The 26,375-nt window shown below is 35.7% G+C and overlaps 1 protein-coding gene across 1 annotated transcript in view; it reads left to right on the top strand.

The window, feature by feature from the left end:
* The first annotated feature begins 1,324 nt into the window (after positions 1-1,324).
* LOC121431952 (bone morphogenetic protein receptor type-1B-like) overlaps positions 1,325-26,375 on the top strand; it is a 43,648-nt gene continuing 18,597 nt past the window's right edge. The window contains exons 1-4 of the mRNA XM_041629746.1: positions 1,325-1,382; positions 2,613-2,760; positions 24,834-25,000; positions 25,419-25,533. Of these exons, the coding sequence (XP_041485680.1) occupies positions 1,340-1,382; positions 2,613-2,760; positions 24,834-25,000; positions 25,419-25,533 (473 nt within the window). The 5' untranslated portion in view covers positions 1,325-1,339. The remainder of the gene's footprint in view (positions 1,383-2,612; positions 2,761-24,833; positions 25,001-25,418; positions 25,534-26,375) is intronic.

The following is a 26,375-nucleotide window of genomic DNA, read 5'->3' on the forward strand; positions in this document are numbered from 1 at the left end:
TTAACTATTTATTCACAAATGAAGTGTACATGTAGTATATTCTTTATTGTTCAATTTGCAATATTACAAAAATAATCCAGTATAATTCAATCCACTCAAGTTCAGTATGGTACAGTACAGTACAGCAGTGGGCCTAATGTAAAGTGCAATTAATTCAGTTATTTTATGTTATTTGAATGGGAATTTGAATTTGTTTTTATAGGCATCAGCAATGTCTTCACTTTTGATTGACAACCTACTTAGCCCATTTACATGTATAATAATGGATACATTAGGCCTAATATATGAATACAATAATGTCCCTTGCTAACAGTGCCTCAACAATGAAATTATTGCAGAGTATTTGAAAATTTATTGCAGTCTTCCCCTTCAAATTATATTCATTCATAATAAAATGCTCAAATTGGCAACTGTAGATTATCATTTGGAGATATTCATTCATGATTCAACACTCAAATTGGCAACTGTAAATGATAATTTCTTAAAATATTCATTCATGATTCAACACTCAAATTGGCAACTGTGAATGATTATTTTATAAGATATTCATTCATGATTGGCAACTGTACATTGTAAATGAGCTTGTCTTGAAATACTATTCATGAAACCCTCTTGTCTCAGTCATTCATTCATGTTCATAATCATTGGCGGCGGAAGCCAAAAATTTTAGGAGGGGACAACCAAAAAAATTTTGACAAGAAAAAAAAAAAAGGTTCTCAACCCTAAAATTTTTTTGGGGGACGTAGGAAAATAAATTGACAAGCAAAAAAAAAAAAAAAAAAAAAAAAAAAAAAAAAAAAAAAAAAGGTCATCAACAACAAATTTAGGGGGGGACCGTCCCCCCTCTTCAAATTTAGGGGGGGACACGTCCCCCCCGCTTCCGCCGCCTATGTTCATAATATACAGCAGGTTGAACCTACCACTCATTTTATGAATGAATTTTCCATCACCGCTAGAAGCCATCAGGCTATGATGGAACTGCTGCTTTTTTTCTCAACTATTCACATGTATTTTGAGTGCACAGGCAGTTTTTTAATAGCATGGAATTTATGTATGAATTACTCATCGTTTTGAATTGACTTACAAGTAGTGCGTTTCATCACTACTAAAGGAGGAATTCTTGAGTGGCATCGCTCAGTCCGGTTGTAGATTCACACAGCTTCCTACAAGCATTTGCTGTTCTCTTAGGATTTCATTTCATGTAATACTGCTGAAGTCTTTAGAAAGGAAGGATAGTATTTGTACCATTTTCAATTCGAAGCTCTCTTTATATGCATAGACAGTGGAGCTTTTTTCAAAGAAGCAGGAATTAGTTTTATTCCATAGGGAGGTTAAGAAGATGGCCGACACTATGTCTTACAAGTACATGCGGTATTTTGAAGGTGTGTTTTTCATGTTTTGCAATTTCAACCTTATTGGAACAAAGGGAGCATTTCATGAAACATTTTGTCAGTGATTGTCAATAACTTTTTGTTATAAGCTACTGAAATCCTTAGATCTGATTGGCCCATAGTATTTATCTGCCAGTGGAAATCACTGACAAGTTATGCTACGTGAAACACCAATCTCTTGTATGATGAAGCCAATGCCTGCTTATTGGTGATGCTTCTTTGACATTTATAATTTCATTCTAATTATCTTATTGTGTGTTTCAACTCTGCCTTTATAATACAAAATATGGTATAGTAGTTTTTCTCTAAACAGCATTTACATTATAAAGATAACAATATTTATGATAAAACAACTCATGACATAGCCATCTAACCTACAGGGACCCATTGCATAAAAAAGTTTGGCATAAAAATAAAACTCTGGCAAACAAAATTATCCCATTGAAAATTTCACATTAAAAAAATCTGGCATTAAAATTGACAGATTTTTTTTATGGCAAAAGTTTTATGCAACGGGCCCCTGGTTCCCATTTCCTGTAAGGCTTGTAAGAGTTAAAAATGCACAATTTGTATAGCAAGTTTACTGTTATAGCCAATCAAATTGAACGATGTCATTAGCTTTAAATTGAAAATTTATTCTTACAAGTTTTATGAAACAGGTCCCAGGTCCTCCTATATATCCTTTTTTTAATGATGCACTAAGCCTGTGATAAACGCTATCCAGAGAATATAGGGCTGTCTGCACCATCCCGAGTTTTCAAATTAGCGTGCTATTTCTGATCCGGCAAATTATCCCGATCTGAACAATCTCGAGATTATTTGCAATGGAGACGTAATTATCGCGCTAGTTCGTAGGATTAATCTCGACATTGCAATCCCAAGTCAACTTGGGATTATTTGCAAAATAGCGCGCTATTTTGTGAATTATCGCACTAATTCGTAGGTGCAGACGCACTCGGGATAATTTATTCACGGCGTCAGACCATAATGCATTGATGCCTCGCTCGAGCAGGACTTGCTCTTCTTGCGATGGTGGAGACGGGGTTTCTTGAATCTCGAGATATATCGCGAAGAGGGCTGATCGGGCTAAAATCTCGAGATTGAGCAAACTCGGGATGGTGCAGCACCCCCTACTGAAAAGCAATACAAATTATCCAAGTCCAAGTGGATTTGATTTGTTTTCGTAATTAAAACAGGTTCTCCTATCTTATTTATTTCCAGTACTAGCAACCAAGATGATGTACTGCTACTGTGATGAACACTGCCCAGAGACTACAAGAAACAACACATGTTACCCTAGCCCTGGAGGATGGTGCTTTGCTCAGATACAAGCGGGAGAAGATGGGGTGGAACATGAAACGCCTATCAGGTAAGAAAACTCATTTTAAAACATAGAGATGGAGGCTTGCTATCAGGCATATATGTCTGAATCTGGGGCCCTGTTTTACGAAGTCATGTGTGAGCCGCCTCACAAACACCAAAAGTAAGTCACCCAAAATGAATTTTGAAATTCTTATTGAGCTTGCAAAGCACTTCCTAAGCTTTAGAATGGTACATAACTTGTCAAAATTGATCGGCAATTACCCATTCAAATAACACATCCCCCTCAAAGAAAAAAAAGAATTATCAAGAGAATTTGTCTGCTTAAGTTTGGCTTCGGACTTCTCAAGTCCAAAGAGGAAATCACACCATCATGCAGAGAATCAATGTCCAATCTATCAAATGACAGAATACCATCATTATCTGTAACGAAGGTAGCCACCGAATCGAGGTTATCAGTATATGTCATCTCACTTCCGTAAACTGGCGTAAATCATCTAGGATCCATCGGCTGCATTCTTTCCTGTACCGCATGGATGGATGTGTGGCTGGTTTGTTACTGCCAGATCATGGGCATGTTTCATAAACAGTCATTATGGCAACTTCCATGGTAACATTGATTGTGATTGGCTGCTCGACCCTGTTACCATGGTAGTTGTAATAATGGTAAAGTTACCATAGTGAAAAATGTTCATAAAATACCCCCCCCCTGAATACCTTAAGAGTTTGTTCCCTTGTGTTGCTTTTAAGTGCTTAGTCCAGATTGAAAATGATATGATTTGATGAAATACATGTAGAATGAAATTAAACAAGGAAAACTGAAAATGTTATCAAAAATGGAAGAAAATAATGAAGTAGTTTTGGTGAAACAATTATCTCGGCCAGCTCATCAAAGGTCCGCTTGCCTGAGGCCAAACAAGGCTGGCTTGTGTGAGGCCAATGTCAGCAGTTCATGAGTAGAGCTAGGAGTTTCATTAAACCCTAGGTATTCTGTATATTATATTTATTCTTCATGGAGATTATGGAATACCTAGGGATACTATGTTTTGTATCATTTTAAAATTTAATCTCAAAATGAAAATGAAACAATCCCAGAACTTTCCAGGCAATTGTAATCCTCTACTTCTAATAGAACTCAGTTGATTTCTCCCTAAACGTTGATTTATGATTGAGTCGGGCTGTGAGAGTGTTGTTACTGTCATAAACTTGACTTCATAAATCATAATTCTTATGAGCATGAACCCCATACTGAATACTTTCAATGCCAAATCTTGCATCGATTTATAGGCCCTCATTTTCCCTGTGCGGTTTGAGGGATGCGTGTAATTTATGCTGTGAATTGATACATTGTTTGTGTTCTGTGTTATGAACAGACTAAACAATTTAGTTCATAAAGTTGTGATGAGATTTGCAGCATACGTTTTAAAGCCACACATGTAATGAGGCTGATTTTTCTTAAAATCTGTCAAAAACTAAAGTGGTTAAAGTGAAGTGAACTTTCACCTAGCATTCCAATAACATAAAAAAAGGAGTGGCCAAATTCTCAAATATCCATTGCCATCACTCGGAAATGTTTATATTTTTCTGAATTAATGGATCCATTACTGAATAGATTAAGTAATTGAAAACTTTGGTGGCTCAGTGGTAGAGCATCATTGTCTTGAACATGAGCTGGTGGGATAAATCCCCAGCATAGTAGTACTAAGACTTTAACCTTCTGCCTTCTCTTTAGCTTTTTGATGTATGAGAATGGAGAAGGGTAATGATGTTAGCAGGGCCTGCTGGAAGAACAGCTGAAATGGCTACCCTGAGTAAAAGTAAAAAATTATTAATTAATGAAGGAATAGGTGCTAATACTGCTAAATATTATGTAGATAATGAAAGAATTTTTAATACTTGGCTATTAACGTGGTGTTGAGCTATTAAACTTTATGCACATTTTCAATAGCTTTTTAAGACAGTCTTGAGAGTATTCTAGTAAGTAATGAAGTTTGACATTAGAAAATGATGAACTACATCACTTTATTATTCTGGAGTCTGTCCATTTCCTCCTGTCATGTTGTCTTTCCATCACACTAGAAGTGGAATGGTCTTCGGAAAGAAGGAAGTGGGAATGAAGGGGGGGCGGAAGAGATGAAAAGAAATGAGGAGGGGGGGATTGATTAGAATAGGTCGGTGGTCTGAGATTAATATGAAGCTATAACGTCTGAATTTTGGATTCATGTATTAAATAGAGAGCTTTAGAGAAATTCAATATTATCAGAATTTTATAATTCATTGCCATCGTCGTTATCACTATCCTTGTCATAACCCCACCATCATCATCACCATTATCAACATCAATATCACCATCTTCACCACCATCATCATCATAATCATCGTCATCACCACCATCATAAGGAATTGAAATCAGAAATAAAGTTGATAGGGATAAAAACTACAGTGTACCTCAGGAATTAGTGAACACTGAAAGAGAATTGAAAAAAACACATCATATTGCACTTGCATTCCTTATTTGATTTGATATGAGGAGAAACATAATACATGAATAGATATATTACCTTTCAAATTGTTATTACTTTTAATATGTACTGAGGAGGGAGGGAAAAAGAAGGATAGAGTATGGTAGTGAGATATATGAGGTAGTATTAGAAGGCTGAGAGTGAGAGAAGTGTTTTATTTTTATTTCAAGATTTTATTTCAGATGTATAATACCCAAGAAATTTGAGACTGGAACATGCAGTACATGCAGTACAATGTGTGCACACATGACACATTCATTGCAAATATCAGTACATTATTACAAGAAGTGATAGCAAAGATAATTATCAGTCATATATCAGTGCTCAAAAGTGGTCTTATAACATCTTATATTTCTATGAAAGAATCTTTATTAGATACAGTGTTGAAATTCCTTTTTTATTTTAAGTGAGCAATATTGAAAAAAACATTGAGCCATTTTTCATTTTACCAGAGCCATTTACAGTTTTCAAGAGCTATTCTTTTTTCATGATTCGGCACATGTATGGTTTAGCATTGCAGTTTGTCCTGCTCGTTTACAAAAGTCATTTAATGTTCAACATTGTTTACATGTATGTAATTGCTTTTTATTTTTCTTTATTGTGAATTGTTTAATGAGTATTTAATTTACTGTTGTTCATTTAATGTTTATTGTTTGCATCTCATGTATTAAGGAAGGATGAAGTTCTTCAAATTTGAACAGAATTTGTACTTAAAGGAATCCATTTAATTATTTTTTATTTCTTATTTGATAAAAGTCACTTGAAAATGATTTCATGAAATATTGAATGCATCGCAGCTAACGTCAACATGTTAACTTATTTCACAAGCCACACCAGCAGTCACTGATCGCAGCACAGTCAATCATCACCGCATCACACATCAAATAGCGTACATACTCAGGCACTGTCTCTCACAATAAATTCCCACTGAACCGAAAATCTTAATTTTGCCCTTCAAAAAGCGGGACTCGAGCCATAATTTCGGCTTAGTTCAGATTTAAGAAGTGGGATCGCAGAAAAATGTGCTGAAATAAAAAAATAGGTGATTTTGTTCCGAGAACTTATTTTCTCCAAAACTTAGGATCGTATCTTCAAAATTCAAACAAAAAAGCAAATTTTCTGTATTGAAAAATAGTACCTGGAATATCCGGGATAACTCAATACGCATTCTTCTGAAGTGCTGCACCAGTGATTCTAAAAAGTCCACTCAGTTACATGTCAGAAAGCGACGATGCATGGAACTTAAAAACTGCAGCTGTATTTCCTGAATTGAACCCCTAAACAAGTAATTTTTATGTCATAGACGTTGGTCGTCGGTTTTACCTTTACCTACATGTACATCATTGGGTTTAGTACAGCCCCACCTCCCACACCTCGTGCAAATCGTACTCTAAACACGTAGTGTTGACTGTTGGGGCCAAAAGTGCATCCTTTATAAAGGTTGTTGTTTGTTGAAAATTAATGGCGACCAGTCATATTTGACTATTACCGCCAACACATTAGGCCAACTATTATTTTCTCCTTTTTTTGACGTGTCTTTAAAAAATCGTTCCTCTCCTTTTTTTCTTTTTTTAAAAATTATTATTATATAAAGACCATCGTACCTTACAGGTTACCGCATGATCCCGTCCTTTCTAACGACACCGTCCAGACATCGTCCTGTCTCTCCGGTGTAGACAGGGGGCTCCCTTTGGGATACTCTATAGTCTTGAAACTCAAAAAAGAAACATTTTAGTCTTAATTTTTTATACCCTCGTAAATCTTACACTAAACACGTAGCTTTCCTAGCGAAATAGATACCCTTTTTTCATTATTTTAGTGTTTTTTACACCCTTATTACATTTTGTATGTAACGTGTCCTATCTTGAAAAAGACATCATTATTACATGTATTTTTGGTCGCACATGCAGAGCTGCCAAGTAGTACGGATTTTCAGTATTTAGTACTGAAAAATGAGAAGAATACTGATGGTTTCATGCAAAATACATGTACTGATATCTCAAGTTTCAGTTTTACATGTATGTGTTGTCCTATGGTATTTCTTTGAAAATACTGATTTCCTCGCCAAAATACTGATTTCAGCTTTAAAAATACTGAAATGTTCTTGTCCAGGTTGGCAGCTCTGCACATGGTATCCGTTCACCAATGAAAATGCCCCCCCCCCCCCCCGGAAAATATCTCTACTCCAAGAAGCATTTCATGAAACAAAAAGCTACAGAGACCCTTGCATCCAATTGGCTAAGAGCAAGTTTGCCATTGAAAATCACTCCCCAGCTCTCCTTCTGTTTGCCTTCCTGCCGGTTGTAGTGATGGCTTTCAGTTTGTACTCGTCATGGTAATCTGCAATCTTAAAACTCTGGCATTTTCTTGGGAGAAATAATCGCTTGTTCAGGTGAGCCCCCACAAAAGCTAATACAGCGGTGGAACCAGGCTGGTAATGTGAAACTGTGTACATATTTCATATATCAGAATTGCCATTAAAGGAGCAGTCCAGAGTTGAATTTCATCACAGCCCTTTCTTTTCTCCTTTATACTACATACATTTACATATTGATACAGTGACAAATTTGTTCCCAGCCAGTCATCTTCCAGGATTTCAGTAGCTTGTAACTGTTTCGATGATGAAATTGTTTCATGAAATACTCTTCTTAGTGTTTCACTTGAACCCAAATTTACAAATACTGCTCAAGTAAAAATGAATTTGTCAAAATATTTGTCAGAAGAAATATTCGGTATATGGATAAATGTATTTAGGCAACACATTTTCCATGAATTTATAGTACTTTATTGATTGGAAGTTTTCTAGGATTTCCCCATAATTTTATCAACCGATCCCCCTTGTAATGAGTTGCAATGTTAAGATTAAATACATGTCATTAATTCTCATCTTTCTTTCAAGTTTTAGTGTCTTTGAGCTCTTTGCTGTCAAAGAACTTGTAACTTGAGGTCGTTTGCATTCAGGAATATTTAAAGAAGTCTCTGACAGAGTTCATTCATGTGCAGAAGATGTATTATGAATGTGCCTTTTATGGTTGTCATAATGATATACATGTATTATGCAGCAGAACTTCAAGGGGAAATCCAGCGATTTAGATTGTCATGCACTTTTAATATACGTTACATACATGTATTGGCTAGATTGTTACATTTTACATATGAGACATGAAAATAAATGCTTTGAACACAGACACATGTAGGAATATTAAATTTTGCTAAAAATTGTGCAGAGCAGTAAAGTGAAACTCCAGAAAATATCAGATTTAAATAGATCCAGATAGATAGTATTCATTTTTTAGGGAGTATTTAAAAGTTATTACAAATACCATTGATTTGGTTTGAATTAAAATCTGTATTTTGGGATTTTTTCCACAACATCATGATTCCATTTCAAATTTAGTTAGCCTGAAATGTCAAGCCAATGCCTGTAATTCATAATATAAACATAATTGATAATTTTTTTAGATTTTGATTTAAAAAAAGATAAAAGATGCTGTAATAACTAAATAAAAATCAGCTATTGAAAACAACTGATATTCTAGCATTCTATTGGGTAATACTAAATTTTGTGATAGAAATTTTGCTGCACTCCACCCATGTGTGTTAATGGGTAGCTACATGTAGCAGGATACCGTGAATGCACTGAGCGCTCTTGAAGAATTGGTAAATTGTCTATCACTACCTCGTCCACTCATCACATTTTCTATCTTCATTTAATTTAATGCCATTTCGTCTAACAACCACTTTGTGTTTTGTCCAATAAACATTTGGTCCAATCATCACTTTATCTAATCACCAGTTTGTCTATTACCATTTTGTCTCTTAACCAGTCGGTCCATATTATTTTCATTCATTTCGCCCAATTGATTTTACATGTAGTCTAATTAGTCCAAATGGTATATGAACTAAATGGACATTGGGCCAACTGGATATTAGACGAAATGGTGATTGGACGAACTGGCATTAGATCAAATAAAAGTAAAGTTAATCCAAAGAATCAGCAACTCAAGCAATCAGGTAATTATGTGGTTTTTTAATCGTCTGAGTAAGTGTTTTTCTATCTATTATTCATTATTGATGATAAATCTTGAGATGATGATCATGATGTATTAAAAGCGTTTGTAGAAATGATCTCGGGTTGGAGGGGTGTCGTCTGTATGGAAATACATTGTAATGTTCCTTTAAATGCTCAGTTGCTCAGTACCGGCGCCTATGAAGCTTGAAATCTCAATTTCACCTCATACCCCTCGGGGGAATGCTCTATTGCATGCTTCAAGTCATTATGAATTAAGGACTGAAAATATGGCTGCATTTTGCTTGTTTTTTTTTTTTCTCTCTCTCTCCATGTGATATATGTACACAAGTATATGTGCAGTACAATGATTGAACATATTCAGTATAATCTTTACTCTTGCTGTAGGCCTATCACAAATTCAGTTTCATCTGGGGATTGAAAATATTGTATGTAAAGGTGTTTCAAAATCAACAAAGATTATCCTATATAATGTCTGTACAGGAGAATTCTAATCCCCTATTGGACTACACACAGTTTTTGTATCGTCTGCAGAGCAGAGCGAGACTATAGGCGCCGCTTTTCCGACGGCGATGATGGCAGCGTCGTCAACATTGAAGTCTTAACCAAGGTTAAGTTTTTGAATTGCCATCATAACTTAGAAAGTATATGGATCTAGTTCATGAAACTTGGACAGAAGAGCAATCAAGTATCCTTGAACATCTTGTGCTAATTTCAGGTCACATGACCAAGGTCAAAGGTCATTTAGGGTCAACAAACTTTGGTAATGTTGGGGGTATTTGTGGAATTGTCATAACTTTAAAAGTCTATAGATTTAGTTCATGAAACTTGGACATAAGAGCAGCAATGTATCCCAGAATACCTGATGTGTGTTTCAGAAACATGGCCAAGGTCCAATGTCATTTAAAGGTCAATGAACTCTGGCCGTGTTGGGAGTATGTGTTGAATTGGCTTCATAACTTAGGAAGTTTATGGTACTTGCTCATGAAACTTTGACATAAGGGTAATCAAGTATGAATTATAGTTTTGCACAATTCTTAGGTCACATGATCATGGTCAAAGGTCATTTTGTTTCAATGGACGTAATATTTTATTATCTTATTGATGTTTTCTTCTGTGAATAATTATTCATTAGCTGTTTTTCAAAGTAAGCACTGCTGCTATATCGCATTGCGTAATGCAGGCGAGACTGCCAGAGGCATTCCACTTGTTTTGTTATTGTTTTTCTTTTAGATTGACAGAAAATTTTTTGCTGCTTTTGAGAGTTTTTAGTTGGATAAAACGTCAGTGATTTTATAAACTGGATCAAACCTAATTTTCAGTCAAATTTTCAAATTTTTTTTGCATATTCTAAAAGCATATGATTTACTCTAATGATTTGCCTAATTTCTGATCAAAATTTGTATTATTATAAAAAAGTGCATCATTAATATTTTTAACAAACTGGTTCAACCCCTCCCTTTTGATTTTATGAACTGGCTCAAACCATTCTTTGTGCACAATAAAGTCTCTGGAATGGCGCATACAGGGCAGCGCGTATGCAGTGTATATGTGCTTTGCACAGGGTTTGTGCCCTCTTAAAAAAAAAAACGTGCATGCCATGAATGATTTTATGAACTACTTCAAACCATGGTTTGTGACGCTAAAAAAATGCACATGATTTTATGAACTGGCTCAAACCACCTGTTTTGGGTAAAAATTAGCAACTTCTGAAATGCATACAAGTGCTTCATTACAAATATTGAAATACGAATTGCGGACAAAATTTTGGGTATTACACAAGAATAGAATGTACATGTATGCTTCAAATTGGTGAAAATCATATCACAAAAAATTATGTTTTGGAGGCCAGCTGAGGTTTTAGCCAGTTTGTAAAATCACTGACGATAATGAAGGACATTTTTATACATGTACACTGTATATAAAAATATCAAATTGATAAGTTGCTGAAAATGCATTTTTTAAAATCTCAAATATGCTTTTCATACTGCATTTCCTTAACTCCATAGTATCCTTAACCCCGGACTTTCCTTTACTATCTTTTTTTGGTTTCACACTGTCTTTCTTAACCCATACTATTTGCTTAGCCCAGGTTAATGCCTTAACCCAGGACTATCGCACAGCTCATAAGTATTGATGATTTTGCCACACAGATCATGATTAACATGCAATTTCAACTTCTGTGATTGGCTAATTCTTAGCCCCACTTTTCCTTAGCTTGGTTTCATTTCACACTGCATCTTTTCCTGTATTAGCACCGCAATAATTAGCTAACCCTGCCTTTTTGCAGGTCCAGATAGTACCGTACTATTTACTGTGGTTAATTGGTTAGTGATTAATGGTTAATTGGTTAGTTGGTTAGTGGTTAATTGATTAGTGATTAATTGGTTAGTGAAGGACAAGAAGAATTCCTCAAATATTTTAAAATCCAATACGAAGGTATTGGCTTGATCTTTGATTCAATTCTTATCAATTTCAAAATATTGTAAACATGAATTTTTTTTGTCATAAAATTGGAGAACATTTGAAGCTAAACTCGGTATACAAGTGCAGGTGAATACGTATTGGCTATATTGGATTGTAATTGTAATCGGTTCTAATGGTTTTTGTCTCACCTGCGAAGCAAAGTGAGACTATAGGCGCCGCTTTTCCGACGGCGGCGGCGGCGGCGGCGGCGGCGGCGTCAACATCAAATCTTAACCTGAGGTTAAGTTTTTGAAATGACATCATAACTTAGAAAGTATATGGACCTAGTTCATGAAACTTGGCCATAAGGTTAATCAAGTATTACTGAACATTCTATTAGAGTTTCATGTCACATGACCAAGGTCAAAGGTCATTTAGGGTCAATGAACTTAGACCATGTTGGAGGAATCAACATCGAAATCTTAACCTGTGGTTAAGTTTTTGAAATGTCATCATAACTTAGAAAATATATGGACCTAGTTCATGAAACTTGGACATAAGGTTAATCAAGTATCACTGAACATCCTGCATGAGTTTCACGTCACATGACCAAGGTCAAAGGTCATTTAGGGTCAATGAACTTTGGCCGAATTGGGGATATCTGTTGAATTCCCATCATAACTTTGAAAGTTTATGGATCTGATTCATGAAACTTGGACATAATAGTAATCAAGCATCACTGAAAATTTTGTGCAAGTTTCAGGTCTCATGATTAAGGTCAAAGGTCATTTAGGGTCAATGAACTTTGGCCGAATCAGGGGTATCTGTTGAATTACCATCATAACTTTGATAGTTTATTGGTCTAGTTCATTAAACTTGGACATTAGAGTAATCAAGTATCACTGAACATCCTGTGCACGTTTCAGGTCACATGACCAAGGTCAAAGGTCAATGAACTTTGGCCGAATTGGGTGTATCTGTTGAATTACCATCATAACTTTGAAAGTTTATGGATCTGATTCATGAAACTTGTACATAAGAGTAATCAAGTATCACTGAATATCCTGTTTGAGTTTCAGGTCACATGATCAAGGTCAAAGGTCATGTAAGGTCAATGAACTTTGGCCATGTTGGGGTTTTTTGGTGAATCTCTGTAAGTTTATTGGTCTAGTTCATAAAAAGTGGACATAAGAGTAACCATGTATCACTGAACATCTTGTGCGAGTTAGAGTAGTATTCAAAGTCAGCACTGCTGCTATATTGAACCGCGTGATGCAGGTGAGACGGCCAGAGGCATTCCACTTGTTTATTATAGACAAGACATAAGTTCCTTCCTCATAACTGACAAAGTACTAGTAATGGTAACATTTATTTTTCCCCTTCTGAAATGTCCAAATAGATAAGAAATGAGAATAGAAATAGAACTTTAAATTTTAAACAGAAAAGATCAAAATGTCAGAGCAAAGCTATGCCATGATGGTGTTCGGGAAAGAGTTGATCTGGACGTAATAGTTGTAATCTGTTAAAATTGTTTTGTATTTGATAAAAGAAAATAGACAAGATATAAATGCCTTCCTCATAACTGACAAAGTAAAAAAAAAGTATTTTTCACCTCCTGAAATGTCCAAATAAGTAAGAAAGAACAGAAATGAAATTCTAAATAACAGGAAAGATAAAAAGTCAAAGCAAAGACGCCACGATTGCGTTTGGGTAATAGTTGATCTTGAAAGTGAAAACAACCTGCACTCAGCTGCTATTACATACATCCATGTACATGTATATAGTTTACTGGTAAAATTCACATTCCGAATATAAAGTGTTCTTCCAATGTCAATATATCTAAAAAGTCAATTACTGAAAATAAATAAATTATCAGTTTTGTCTTGATGCTGAATGATCGACGCCAGGTGATTTCACAACACCAAAATACACAGTACAGCCCCATGTACTCAATTTCGTGTTGTAAAAAATTTCCGAACTCTGCCAAACCGAATCCGAACATGCCGCCTGACTTCCAGCACTCGACTAAGATCATTTTGGTGCTATGTCAAGGAAATAATCAAAACATAAGTTTATCAATTTGTTTCCTTTTCACATTCTTTGTATTTTAAGTTTGTATCATGTTTCACTCACATAACAAGGCATCTGAAAATGAGTTGAAATTTTAGCTAATTATCTAGTTTTTTCTTTTTTGTTGTTCATTTGGGTCCATACAGAAGAAATACCACTTGAAAGTGTATTGGCCTTTGCATGATAGAGTTAAGAACAGAAAAGTTCAGTGTTGCCATTTACTTGTAGGAGATGTAGGAAAGTATTTTATCATAGTGGTTAAGAAGGGAGACAAGTGTAGAAAATTGCCAGATGGTAGCTACATGACAGGTGTATGGAAAGAAGGATGTGCAATTATTGGCAGATAGAAAGAGAGAGTGAGAGAATGAGAGATGGGGGAGAAAGGGGTCAGGGTTTATTGAGCCCTTTTTTAAGTTAACTAATTCTGCATTTTACATTTGTAATTTGCTCATGTATAATTAAAAAAATCTACAAGGGGGCACATTATTTCTGCCTTACTTCTGTTGTCTATAATGTTTCTATTATTTTGCTGGCCTGGTTTTGTTGCACATGGTTTTGGGAGGTATAGACTACCTGGTTGCATGGTCCATGCATTTTTTAATGGCTTGTTACAATGAAAATCATAACACCGGGTATTCCATTTAGGGTGATATCCCTCAATATATAGCTTTCCTTTTTACCAATTTCAATTTTTTCTTTGAAATTTAAAGTTTTGCAGTCTCAAATAGTATAAGTTTTAGAATGATGCTGCAAATACAAAGGAAACTGAGAGATGGGAAGAGGGGTGGTTAGAGAAATGTAGAGAAAGAGAGAGAGAGAGAGGAAGAAGGTACCATGGGATTAGAACGAAGCATGTTAAGGAATTTGTAGGCATGTCCCAAACCCTGGCCCAGTCAATGCACTTCTTTGCTTTCTCACCATGAAAATCGAGCTACGCTGCTTTGGAATTAGTCATCGACCAAATTCACGCTTGAAAAGTCGAAAAAATTGCCGAAGTTCGACCCAACAGACAGGGAGCTTTTTGGGGTAGGCCGAGAGAAAAATAAAATGCCTATCCTTGAACGCCTATCCTCGCCTTCTTCCGTTGCCCTGAATTCACTCTCTGATTTGCATAATATAGCTATTACATCTTCATTTTCACCTGACATACATGTACCTATTTCATTGCTCATTTTCAGTGTACAGTTTCTTCCAGTTTCTATATTGAATGTGTTTGTTGTCATAGCAACATTATAAATTTTGTTTACTGCGTTCTTCGGCTTCCCATAGTAAAGTTATTTTGTAATTGGATGTTGTTGTCATGAGCATTGTATGTGCAGAGCATGGGAAACAGAAACTTTAGCATGAACAGTGAAATATTTATGAAGTTATAAGGTTGCAATAGTTTATTATTACTTTTAATGTTAAATAGATGGTTCATGAATGATGCTCTAAAGACATTGTAAATTTTCTGATCTTGCAGACATTCAGGAAACCACATGTATTTGATGAAAATGAAGTTCATTTATTCACACAGTCCAATATGAATGTTGGCAATGTTTACATATTTTTCTCAAAAATTTAAATATTCAAAATAATTTATATCTTTTTGTTTTTATTTTTCTTCGTTTAGTTGCTTATTGTTTTTTTTATGTTTACTATTTTAGATCTTATTTTTTTATTGATTATAATTTTCTCTTTCACTCATAGCCAACTATTTCTTCATTTAATTGTTTATTTATTCTAGGCATTCATTTATGTATCATTCATTAATTTATTTCTTTGTTTATTGGTTTATTTATTTATTTTAATCATTCTTTTTTCATTCATTTATCTATTGAATAATATGTTTATTGATTGAAATTGTGTGGGTGTTTTAATGCTTTGCCACTGTCAAACAAAGTTTGGAGGGGGTTTATAGCAAAAATAGAAAATACAAGAAACCAGGGGAGCATTTCATGAAATGACTTGTTAGACGTTTTATCCGACAAGACCCATTTTATCCAATAGTTACCATAGTAACAGTGCCTCACAGTCAATCAAAATCCAGGAAAGCTGTCAGATCTTACAACTTGTTGGAAAAAATATTGATGAAACTCTCCCCAGGTATACCAAGATGTATTCCAGAGACCATACAGTAGCCAAAACCTTGATGTGCCCTCCCATCAGGGCATTCATATAATGACCATACTCCTCCATTTTTCATACTCAATTAGTAGTGCCATAAATAGCTAGATACACTATCTACAGGGAGTCTTGTGTTTATCAACAAGCTGTCCTTAGCTTGGCTATTGATATATGGACAGTTTGAGACAGAAGACTATAGGGATGTCCTCAGTCCTAAAGGTCACCACTAATCACTTCAAGGCTGATGACCTCCTGGGGTGGAGTGATGGCCCTGACACTGACTTTTGCCATCAGATCTATGCCATGTTCAGACTAAAGTTGAGGTGAAGGGAGTTCTCCATGTGATGGAAAATTTCCTCTAAATCTCAGTGATGTAACTTTTCCGGAAATTGCCGGATTTCCGGTATTTTCATGAAATCTCAACTTTTCCGGTTTTCCCTCCCTCGAAAGTTGCCGGAAAACCCGGCCCCTTCGAAATTTCACGATCGGCACGTTCTAAAAAAGACGATCGATCGCCAATGTGTTTTGTACATGTGCTTTGCTTGCCACGTGAATCGCGACATCTCGGCTACTGAGAAATTCGCTCTGATTACGTTACGGTCAGTATACAGTGTATACTGACCGTAATTACAGTATTCAATGCACAGAACGCTCGCTGTCTGAAATTCTGATGGTCGAGCTGTCGCGAGTTGGCTTGAATGCGGAAGTGAACCCTGGATCGCAATTTCCACACACAAACACATGCACATGTGCCGCACATATTTTGTTTGCCAACCTCTCGTTCGGACTGTGATTTAACTCGGAATTAACAGCTTAAACATTGCTTGGATAATTTTGTTATTGAAGTGAAATGGCCTCTCCTGTGGCCCCAAATGTGCAATAATGCTCTGGCTTCGGTGGGCTTCGCCCCCCGACCCCACCGGGGCGTTGCCCCTGGACCCCCGGCCGTAAGGCGCGAGAGCTTCGCTCGCTCCGCATTTTCAGGTTTTTATACAAAACTCCAGTTACATCCCTGAAATCTGGTAATCTGAATGATTATGAAGAATCTTCTCTGATAGTTCTCAACCAGGGCGATCATAGACAAAATTTGAAGGAGAGAGCAACTATGGGTTTGAGTTTGATGGGGCACATCTGTTTTCATCAAATGTGGGCATATGCAAAATGTGTTGGTATGATGCAATTCATACAGGTCTGCAATACAACTCTGCATGATCCACATGCAACACAATCTTCATGTTCTCTCAGTGTCTGGATAATGTGTTGGAGCTGAGGAGACAGGAAGAACATTTGGTATACAAAAAAAAGATTTTGACTTCTCTGCTCTCCCCTTGAACAACAGTCTGAACAAGGATGAAGATTGAGGCACCGCCATTGTGAAATTCTCTTAAAGGACAAGTCCACCCCAACAAAAACTTGATTTGAATAAAAAGAGAAAAATTCAACAAGCATTACACTGAAAATTTCATCAAAATCGGATGTAAAATAAGAAAGTTATGACATTTCAAAATTTCGCTTCATTTCACAAAAACAGTTATATCAACGAGCCAGCTACATCCAAATGAGAGAGTCGATGATGTCATTCACTCACTATTTTTGTTTTTTATTGTTTGAAATATGAAATATTTTGATTTTCTCGTCATTGTCATGTGAAATGAAGTTTCATTCCTCCCTGAACACATGGAATTCCATTATTTTAACATTTTGTGCTTCAGGCAAGGAGGTCCTAATCGTCAAATTCGTAAAAATTGAAATATTGTATAATTCAAACAATAAAAAACAAAAGAAATAGTGAGTGAGTGACATCATCAACTCTCTCATTTGGATGTAACTCTCTCATTTGGATGTAACTGGCTCGTTCATATAACTATTTTGTTAAAAATAAGCGAAATTTTGAAATGTCATAACTTTCTTATTTTACATCCGATTTTGATGAAATCTTCAGCATTGTGCTTGTCTGATTTTTCTCTATTGCTTCAAATCAACATTTTTCTGAGGTGGACTTGACCTTTAATTGTGAAAGGCGAGGGGTCACTGAAGCATTAGCCTTTTGACAATGCGTTGCATCACTGTTTTTTTCCACTCTAAGCAGTGCCTTAGATGAGACTAGCTGTTGTTGAAGAGAAACCGAGGGACCTGCTGTGCAAGCACCACCACAAAGCCTTTTGGATTCTAATGGAGACAAATGAGCATGAATTATTCATGAGCATGCTAATAATTCAGCTCTTGATTGATAAACCCATCAGTACTGAACATGCTGAAATATTGCTTGAACATTGCTTGAACACAGAAGAATGGACCTTATATACATTACATGTGCTCTGTATCCAAAGCTATATTTAATATTAATTAAAGAATGCAGTCATTTATGAGGTTGATTTTGCTGAATATTCAGTTTTCAGTTTCCAGCCTCTTCTGGAATCTTTTAAAGACAATACATGTTGGTGTAGAACTACATCACCAAAACTATCTGTAAATTTACAGGAATTTTTTCAGGCATCAATAACCTCAATCATTTTACACATTCGTATCCACTTGAATGAAACCCTTTTGGTGTAACTAAATTCTTAAAGTTATGCAAAGTGTAGTCTGGATGAGTATCGGACAAGATTCCCAATTCAAAATCTAGCGACCAAACGGCTTATCATGCCAATGTACTCATTGGGATTGAAAAGTTCTCGTACTAATACACACTGCAAGAATACCTGTGACCTTGGCGAAAAACCCTACAAAAGTTTTTGTGATGTTGAGAATTAGGCCTACATGTATGTACTATAATTGAACAGATACAGTTTGCCTTTCACAGTGACAGAAATATCTGATATTTCCAATTGAGTAGATCTGGTTATTTCTCAATCAGAGAACACCTGGCAATTCTTGGTTTTCATGTAAGACTGAGAGCACATCTAGTTTTCTCCACCATAGGTGAAGGTGAGACTTAGGGATCCAAATGTTGGTTGTCCGTCCGTCACAAACAGTATGACATGATAACTCCGCAACCGTAAGTCACTTTTCAACCAAACTTGGAGGTTGGAGGTCACATGGTAAGGTCAAAGGTCATTTTCAGGTCAACGTTAAAGTTTACATGCAAGAGTCTCTTATGGCACATAACTCTGCAACCATAACTTACTTTTCAACTAAACTTGGATGGTAGATGTACTAAGGGGACCTGCATGTTATGATGCAGTCGGAGGTCACATGGTAAGGTCAAAGGTCATTTAGAGGTCAATGTTATGACACATTACTCTCCAACTGTAAGTCACTTTACAACCAAACTTGGGTTGTAGGTGTGCTTAGGAGACCTGCATGTTAGTGTGTTTGGAGGTCACATAGTAAGGTCAGAGTTCATTTTGAGGTCAACATTAAAGTTTACACGCAAGACTGTTATTATAAATGTTATTCCATCCCAGTTATTTCCCAATGAAATTTTGATACAATTGTGTTGTGTGCCCTCGCAAATCACGATATTTCATAAGTGGGCGAGACACAAAATCGCTTCTGCTTTAGGTTTTTTTTTTCATTTTATCATCAACACAAGTTGGTGACGTGTTTTTTTTTAATTGGGTACTCAAAACTGATTCACAAGGTTCAAATACAGGTTTATACATGTTAGATAACAATAACAAACTTTGGAAATGCTGCATAATCTTATCATGTTTTGCAGCAGTAAGATATTCAGATTTATACTTCATCTTAATGAAGGAAAGAAGGGAATAAAAAAAAAAACGATTATGCTTTTCTCTTCTAAACTTCCATCAATACTAGATATGAAAATGAGTGCAGAGAAGGAAAGAAAATTATACACAAATAATTGAGATGGTCTTTACTACACTAAAACATTCTTTGGAAAGTTGAGGCATTCATTATATATCTGAACTTGATATCAACTGCTTCATATCCTTGGCAACCCAGTTTTACAGATAAATAATGGTGGTCTACCAGCAGAAATTAATTGTAGTGCTCAGCAATGATATTTTACTTTACGACTGTCAACTTGACAGAGCTGAATGAGGTTACTTCAGTCCATGACTTTGCATGTAGGTACTTAAAGATGTGTTATCAAATTACAATTATACACTAGTGTATGAAAATTGAAACCTACCAGTATACATGTACATTATGTATATTGATACTGAACTTGGACATATATCTGGTCATCCTGTCCATTGTGATGTAGGGTTTTATCTTTAATTGGTTTAATGATTTCTTGGTAATATACACTCAAATGTCACATTCTTCAAAGATGATTTATACAAAATCTACTGTGCAGGGTAAATTATAAATTAAAAAGTATATATTTTCATGATTATTATACCAGCATTTTCAATACCAGCATTTGAAAATGAAAATTAAACTGTCCCCGTCCATTCAGTGTACATATATCAAAGTAAATGCATTTTTTTTCATAGAAATTGGAAATGTATGTTTTTAAAGACAAATTTTGTGACAGTGCCCTTATAGTATTATAGCATGCACCACAACCATGCCACTTGTGTGAATTTATTTATTCACAATTTTTGCATAACCAACATTTAAAAAAAAGGGCTTTATTGTAGGATGAGTGTGCCATTCTTGAAGATTGGTAAACATGAAATGGATAGATGAACCATCGCACAGTGAACTTGGCACACTGAACGACGCCACTACTGCATCCTGATTGCAAGTGTGTCTGCCAATACCCAAATAAACAGTCAATGACCCAATCCGATTACATGTGGTCCCACTCATATAGATTTATGTGTGGGTGAGATTGTATGTCAAGTTCTGAATGTCATGATCAGTCTGTTCCATTGTGTATGATGGTGGTGGATGACGTTGACTGTCGCCATGTTGGGGATGAGCTCTGTCCAACATTCAAATAGGAATGTTTACAGAGCAGTGCAAATCAAATTGAGAAATCAAGGATGGAATCAAAGACATGCATTTGGCTGGAACATGAAGCAGGGGAAATGAACATTGGAGAAAGAATGATGATTAGACATGCTAGGGCTTATTACCAATCAAGAGAAAGTTAAATAAAATGTAAGGTATTGTAGATAATACCCACAAATGTATATTATAAAGAAAATTTCACAATTTTTTTTTTGCCGCACACATATTGGCAAATGTCATAATAATGATGATAATACATGTACATAGAAATTATATAGTGCAATTTCCATCTTGATTAGATGCTCAAGTTGCTTCAGTGCAAATTAGAGAAAGGAAAGAAAAGAATTACATTACAGGTCCAAACTGTACCACTGAATCATACATTTATGTTTGTCAATACAGGAATGTATTCATATTACCACTGAAGGGGCATCACTTAAACATTTCCATGAAGTTTTTTTTTATCATGGTGGATATAAGTTTCTAGATATCTACATGCTCAGCAATGGTTTTTAGAGCCTCACATTCTGATGTTGACCTTGTGTCCAGGGGCCTGGTCATGACCTTACAAGCAGGATTTATTCAAGGTCATTCAGCTTGTGGACTGCACTCTATTTTTAGAGCAGAGGTTTATTTGTGTTTTCATCTCTCTTGAGTGACCTTTGCCATCCTAGTTATGGACCGAAGTTCATGATATCTCCTTGTTCAGACTGCTGTTATGGATGCAAGGCCATGATGTCTTTTTCAGACTGCTGTTATGGATGGAAGGCCATGATGTCTTGTTCAGACTGCTGTTATGGATGTAAGGCCATGATGTCTTGTTCAGACTGTTGTTATGGATGTAAGGCCATGATGTCTTGTTCAGACTGCTGTTATGGATGTAAGGCCATGATGTCTTGTTCAGACTGTTGTCCAAGGGGAGGAGACAGTCTTTCCTGGGAGCATTTCATGAAACAGATACTCAGTGACATTTATCTGTAATCTGTTATAATCTACTGATATCCTTGCATCTGATTAGTGACGAACATATTAGGCAGTGAAAATCACTGACCATATGCTTCATGAAACACAATTTTTCTTTTAGCTGCAGAGAGAGCATGGACCTACTAGCCATGGAGAGAGTAAGGGGATCATATTGTGCTCTAGCAGCTTTGAATTGCACACTTTGCTTGTAGGATAGGAAACAGCTGTGCATTGTCAAAACTCATTCAAATTTGCTCTCTCCTCCAAAGTCATTTCATACCTTTTCTATATTACTTCCATTCTATGTTCTCTGGAAGTAATGCATGATATTTTAAAGTATATATAAAAATGCCTCAAACCAAATCCAGATCTCAAAAGACATCAAGCATCACATATCTTTGTGTGATTATGATAAGTCATTAAATTTGATACAAATCAATACTGAGGTTTTTGTTGCGGTCTTTATGAATTATACATCAACTCATATCATGCTCTAATCATATTCAATATTTCACTTCCGAAGATATTATATGGTTTCTTTCCTTCTGGGTACCAGTTTTCGTGATGGAAGTTTGTTATTGGCTTTTACTGAGTAGTGTTATAAGCTACTGAAATCCTTGCATCTGATTGGCTTAGAACAAATGTTGGTGAGGATTTCCTAATATTCAAGACACTAAAAGAAATGCACCTCTGCAGATATCTAACATAATAGAACATACTTGATGATGATTCTGCGTTTGGTGTTGTGTTTAATAACTTAACATCACCCAGCTTAACTAGGTGTTGAAATCAGTTTTGTAAACTTGCATTGGGTTTTGGAGTTAGGGAAGGCAGTCTGAATTGTGCTTTAACACCAAGATCAGCACCAACACGGAACATGAAATTGCCCATTGGCTTGTGGATGCAGATACATAGATGAACTTGTTCTGTAGGTACATTGACCGGTCCTAATACATAGAATAGCATCGCATGCAGGGTTAAAATAATGAACACCGAACACTAGTACCAACACTAATGCTAACACCAAACTTGAAGCCACCCATTGGCTTGTAGATCTATGCAGAGCCATACATGAACTTGTTCTGGTAGGTTCATTGACCGATCCTACATAGAATAACATCACAGTGTCAAAGCAATGAATACAAAGTGAATATGAATAGGATCATCTGAAATTCACATTAGTGTCAATATCTGTTCTCTCTCTCAGATGCTTGGAGTCACAATTCTCATCAAGAAAAGATTATACTTAGTGGGATTCACTTGTGATTTCTTTGTTTTTTTAAATATTTTTGTTAATCCTTGGTGCCAATGTATAATGTGTAGGCTCAGTAGATGTACCCCAAAATATATACACATTGTGACATTAAAAAAAATGGCATGTACATTGTATACTTCATTAACTGAGAATGTCCACATACGTCTTGACTTGAGACTAGACCTTCTCGCCCAGCGGCGGCGGAGAATGAGAGTTGCTTCAGGTTCAATGTCTCGTAGTACCTAAAACAATACATAGGGTCTATGACAGAGTTGATGAATGCAGAATACATAACATACATATCCATCTGTGTGACAAGTTTTTTCCTGATGATGGTGATAATGATGTCCCTGTCTATTTGGCATAGAAGAGATGATAGGATGGATGGATTACTCAAATGTAATTTAAAAGGATTTACATCCATGCTGGAGGCTTGGGGTTTTCAAAGCTATTCTGGCTGTTTTTGTGGTGTATATGTATAACTCGACCATAAATTGCAGTTGTATTAGTGAATGATTTTTAACAGAATCGAATAAAATGTCTGCCAAATTTTTGTAGGCTATAAATATAGTATATCTGTCTCGTTGTACCGCTGTCTGGCTAATACTGCACTATTCAATGATGCATTTAAGCTACATGTAATTTTGGTATCTTTTGATTAATAATTTTATTTGTTTTGAAATGCACCTTGAGCACTCTACATACATGTAGAGGGTTTGGCGCTTTATAAGTCATATTAATATTATTGTTATTATGTAACTTTGTAGTGTTCTCACAGTACTTAACAAAAGCATAGAATTTCCCTCAACCAGCTCAGAATAAGTAATAAAAATTAAAATATCCATTAAAATTATACATTAAATAATTTTAAGTTTCAACCAACCTTGATTATTTGGGGCAAACTTGTACATTGGTTTCTCAGGCAGTATTGTGAAGCGGCTCTATGCAACAGTGCCTTAATCTAATGAATCACATTTCTTATTAGGTTTCGCAGGTTACATACAGATCTTTAACTTATTTTCAGCTATTTTCATAAGATCTGCTGGTATCACAATTTTAATACAAATCTTATGCCTATCATGAAGCCAAATGTATAGAATCACAGAGACATGTTTGGGTCTTCTCTTCTGAGAAGCTGAAAAAATAACACTTCCTGTGCGGTTGGTATCCTCAGTCATAGACCTCTATACATCATCATGTCAGTGAATTCATTTATCACAAAATAGGGAAAGAAATTCAGAGAGGAGAGAAGATCCATTGACCTGTCTTGTAGAAAAAACATGATCCCTTGATTCCTAAATATCTTCAAGTTTCATACAGATTGTCTTACCAGGTGGTGCAGTTAACAGTCAGGGTAGGGATAGGGATATCCATTGGATTTGTATTCTTTCAATTCTGATGACATGATCACTTACATGGCAGTAGATTTTATGATGTATGATATTTTTATTCTATCATTAGGTCCAATTCGTTTACAAGTAGTCCTATATGTAAGAATCAAATACGGTGGAATTTCTGCCTTTTTCTTATAAATCTTATAAAGTGAAATAGGGGGAGGGCACCACATGTTTTAAGATATATTTTTTTACTATCATTTGATTTGCAGAATGGAGGTGAAGATGACAATGGGAATCACAACAAAGGCTTGTCCTCCACTTCAAATGTATCAATCTATAAAACAACAACTAAACAACAGTTACAATGTACATCAAATATAAATTTAACCAAGGTTAACAAAACCAATACTGAGAACATCAGTATGTCAATGTACTGTGTATGTATATGTATATATATATATATATGTGTCTGTCATCTGTTTGTAATTTGTAATTACTCTATACATTTATAATAACAATTTATCAATATCTCTATCTTTTACCCCTCTTTTCTCTATCATACAGATCTTATGGTTGTTTAGCGCCAGAGGAAGATGGTGGATTGATGCAATGTAAAGGACAGCTCAGTAATCATAGGATATCCCGCACAGTATATTGCTGTAATGATGAACCAAATTGTAATCTCAAACTCAACCCAACCCTTCCCCCTACTACTACCTCAACAACTACAGGTAAAACAAAACTCTCTTCTTAATCTTTGATTAGATTTTTTGTGTTTTGCTTGGTGTATTTCCATTGATTTGATATATTTTTTGCTTTTTTTTTGGGGGGGGGGGAGGTGTAGCTTAGTAGCAAAAATACTGATAGCTCATTTAATATACTATCTGTGTCTCAATAATTGCAGATATCTGTTCTTTAAATTTCTTGTTTTGCCAATTTTATAATGGATTTTCTCATTAGATATTTGTGAAAAGGCTTGTAAAAATGTCAACATGTCACATTATACTTGTTCATACTATAGTATAACTTTATCTTGAGGTAGCCTTGTTTTATTACATTGTGATATCGATATCTCATGGAACAACATTCATATTCTTGACAAATTTCTTTTAAATCATTTAAAAATGTTTTTTATAATGATATTGACAGAACTGCCTGGTGCAGAAGACACCTACAACACGACCGTCCACCAAATAGCTCTTCTCATCTCTGTCACATTCTGTGCCGCAGCATTCATCATTGCTCTTACATTCTTCTACTTGAGGTTTGTTATATTATCATTATTTGTTTTGTGTTGCCTGTGCCTTGAAGGCGAAATGCAAACTGGAGCTCTGTTGCTTGTTGCCCGATATAAGCGATAAGGGGTTGGGAAGGGCACCACTATCTGAGATTCTCCTATTCAGCGTAGGAAATACATAAGGTTGATGGGGGATTTTGCCTTCATCACAACCCAAAATTGCCCGTAAAATTCCTGAAATATAATGCTTAGGAGCAACCATTTTTTCAATTCAACATATCGTTGGCGGTCATCCGAACCGTCGTAGCACTCATACGATGTTGCAAACCCATTCCAGAGAAAGTTTACTATAAGTTTCTCACCTAGTTCCCCAGCCTTACAACATATTCATTGCTAGAAAAATACATGGTTGGAAAGACCAAGACAATTGCTTGACATTGGTATCCTTATATTTACACAAAACCAAGGATTGGAGAAAGTATTTCAAAAGAGCTCCATGCTTTTAACTTAGGTTTTAGCGGTTTAGATTTTCCCTGTACAAAAACGCCATAGGGAAAAAGCGATACAACATTTTGACTGACCGCGATTTCAATGTGCGCGATCAGTCAAAGCGTTGTATGCACATGCAAAGTCGATGCATTGCCGATACAACGGTTTGGCTGACCACGCGCATTGAAATTGCGGTCAGTCAAAATGTCGCATCGCTCTGTTGCTCTGCTACAGTACAGGTTTCCAAAGGGATTTGCACATTTTATCAAAAGTTTGTATGATATAGTCGTGAAAATCCACTTGTATCTCAGAAAAATGAATTGCATCCTAGAAATTTCATTTTCTGCAAAAATCACAAATTTTATTTTTCTTAAAACCAA

This window comes from Lytechinus variegatus, chromosome 18 (genome assembly GCF_018143015.1).
Source record: "Lytechinus variegatus isolate NC3 chromosome 18, Lvar_3.0, whole genome shotgun sequence".
Taxonomy (NCBI): Eukaryota; Metazoa; Echinodermata; class Echinoidea; order Temnopleuroida; family Toxopneustidae; genus Lytechinus; species Lytechinus variegatus.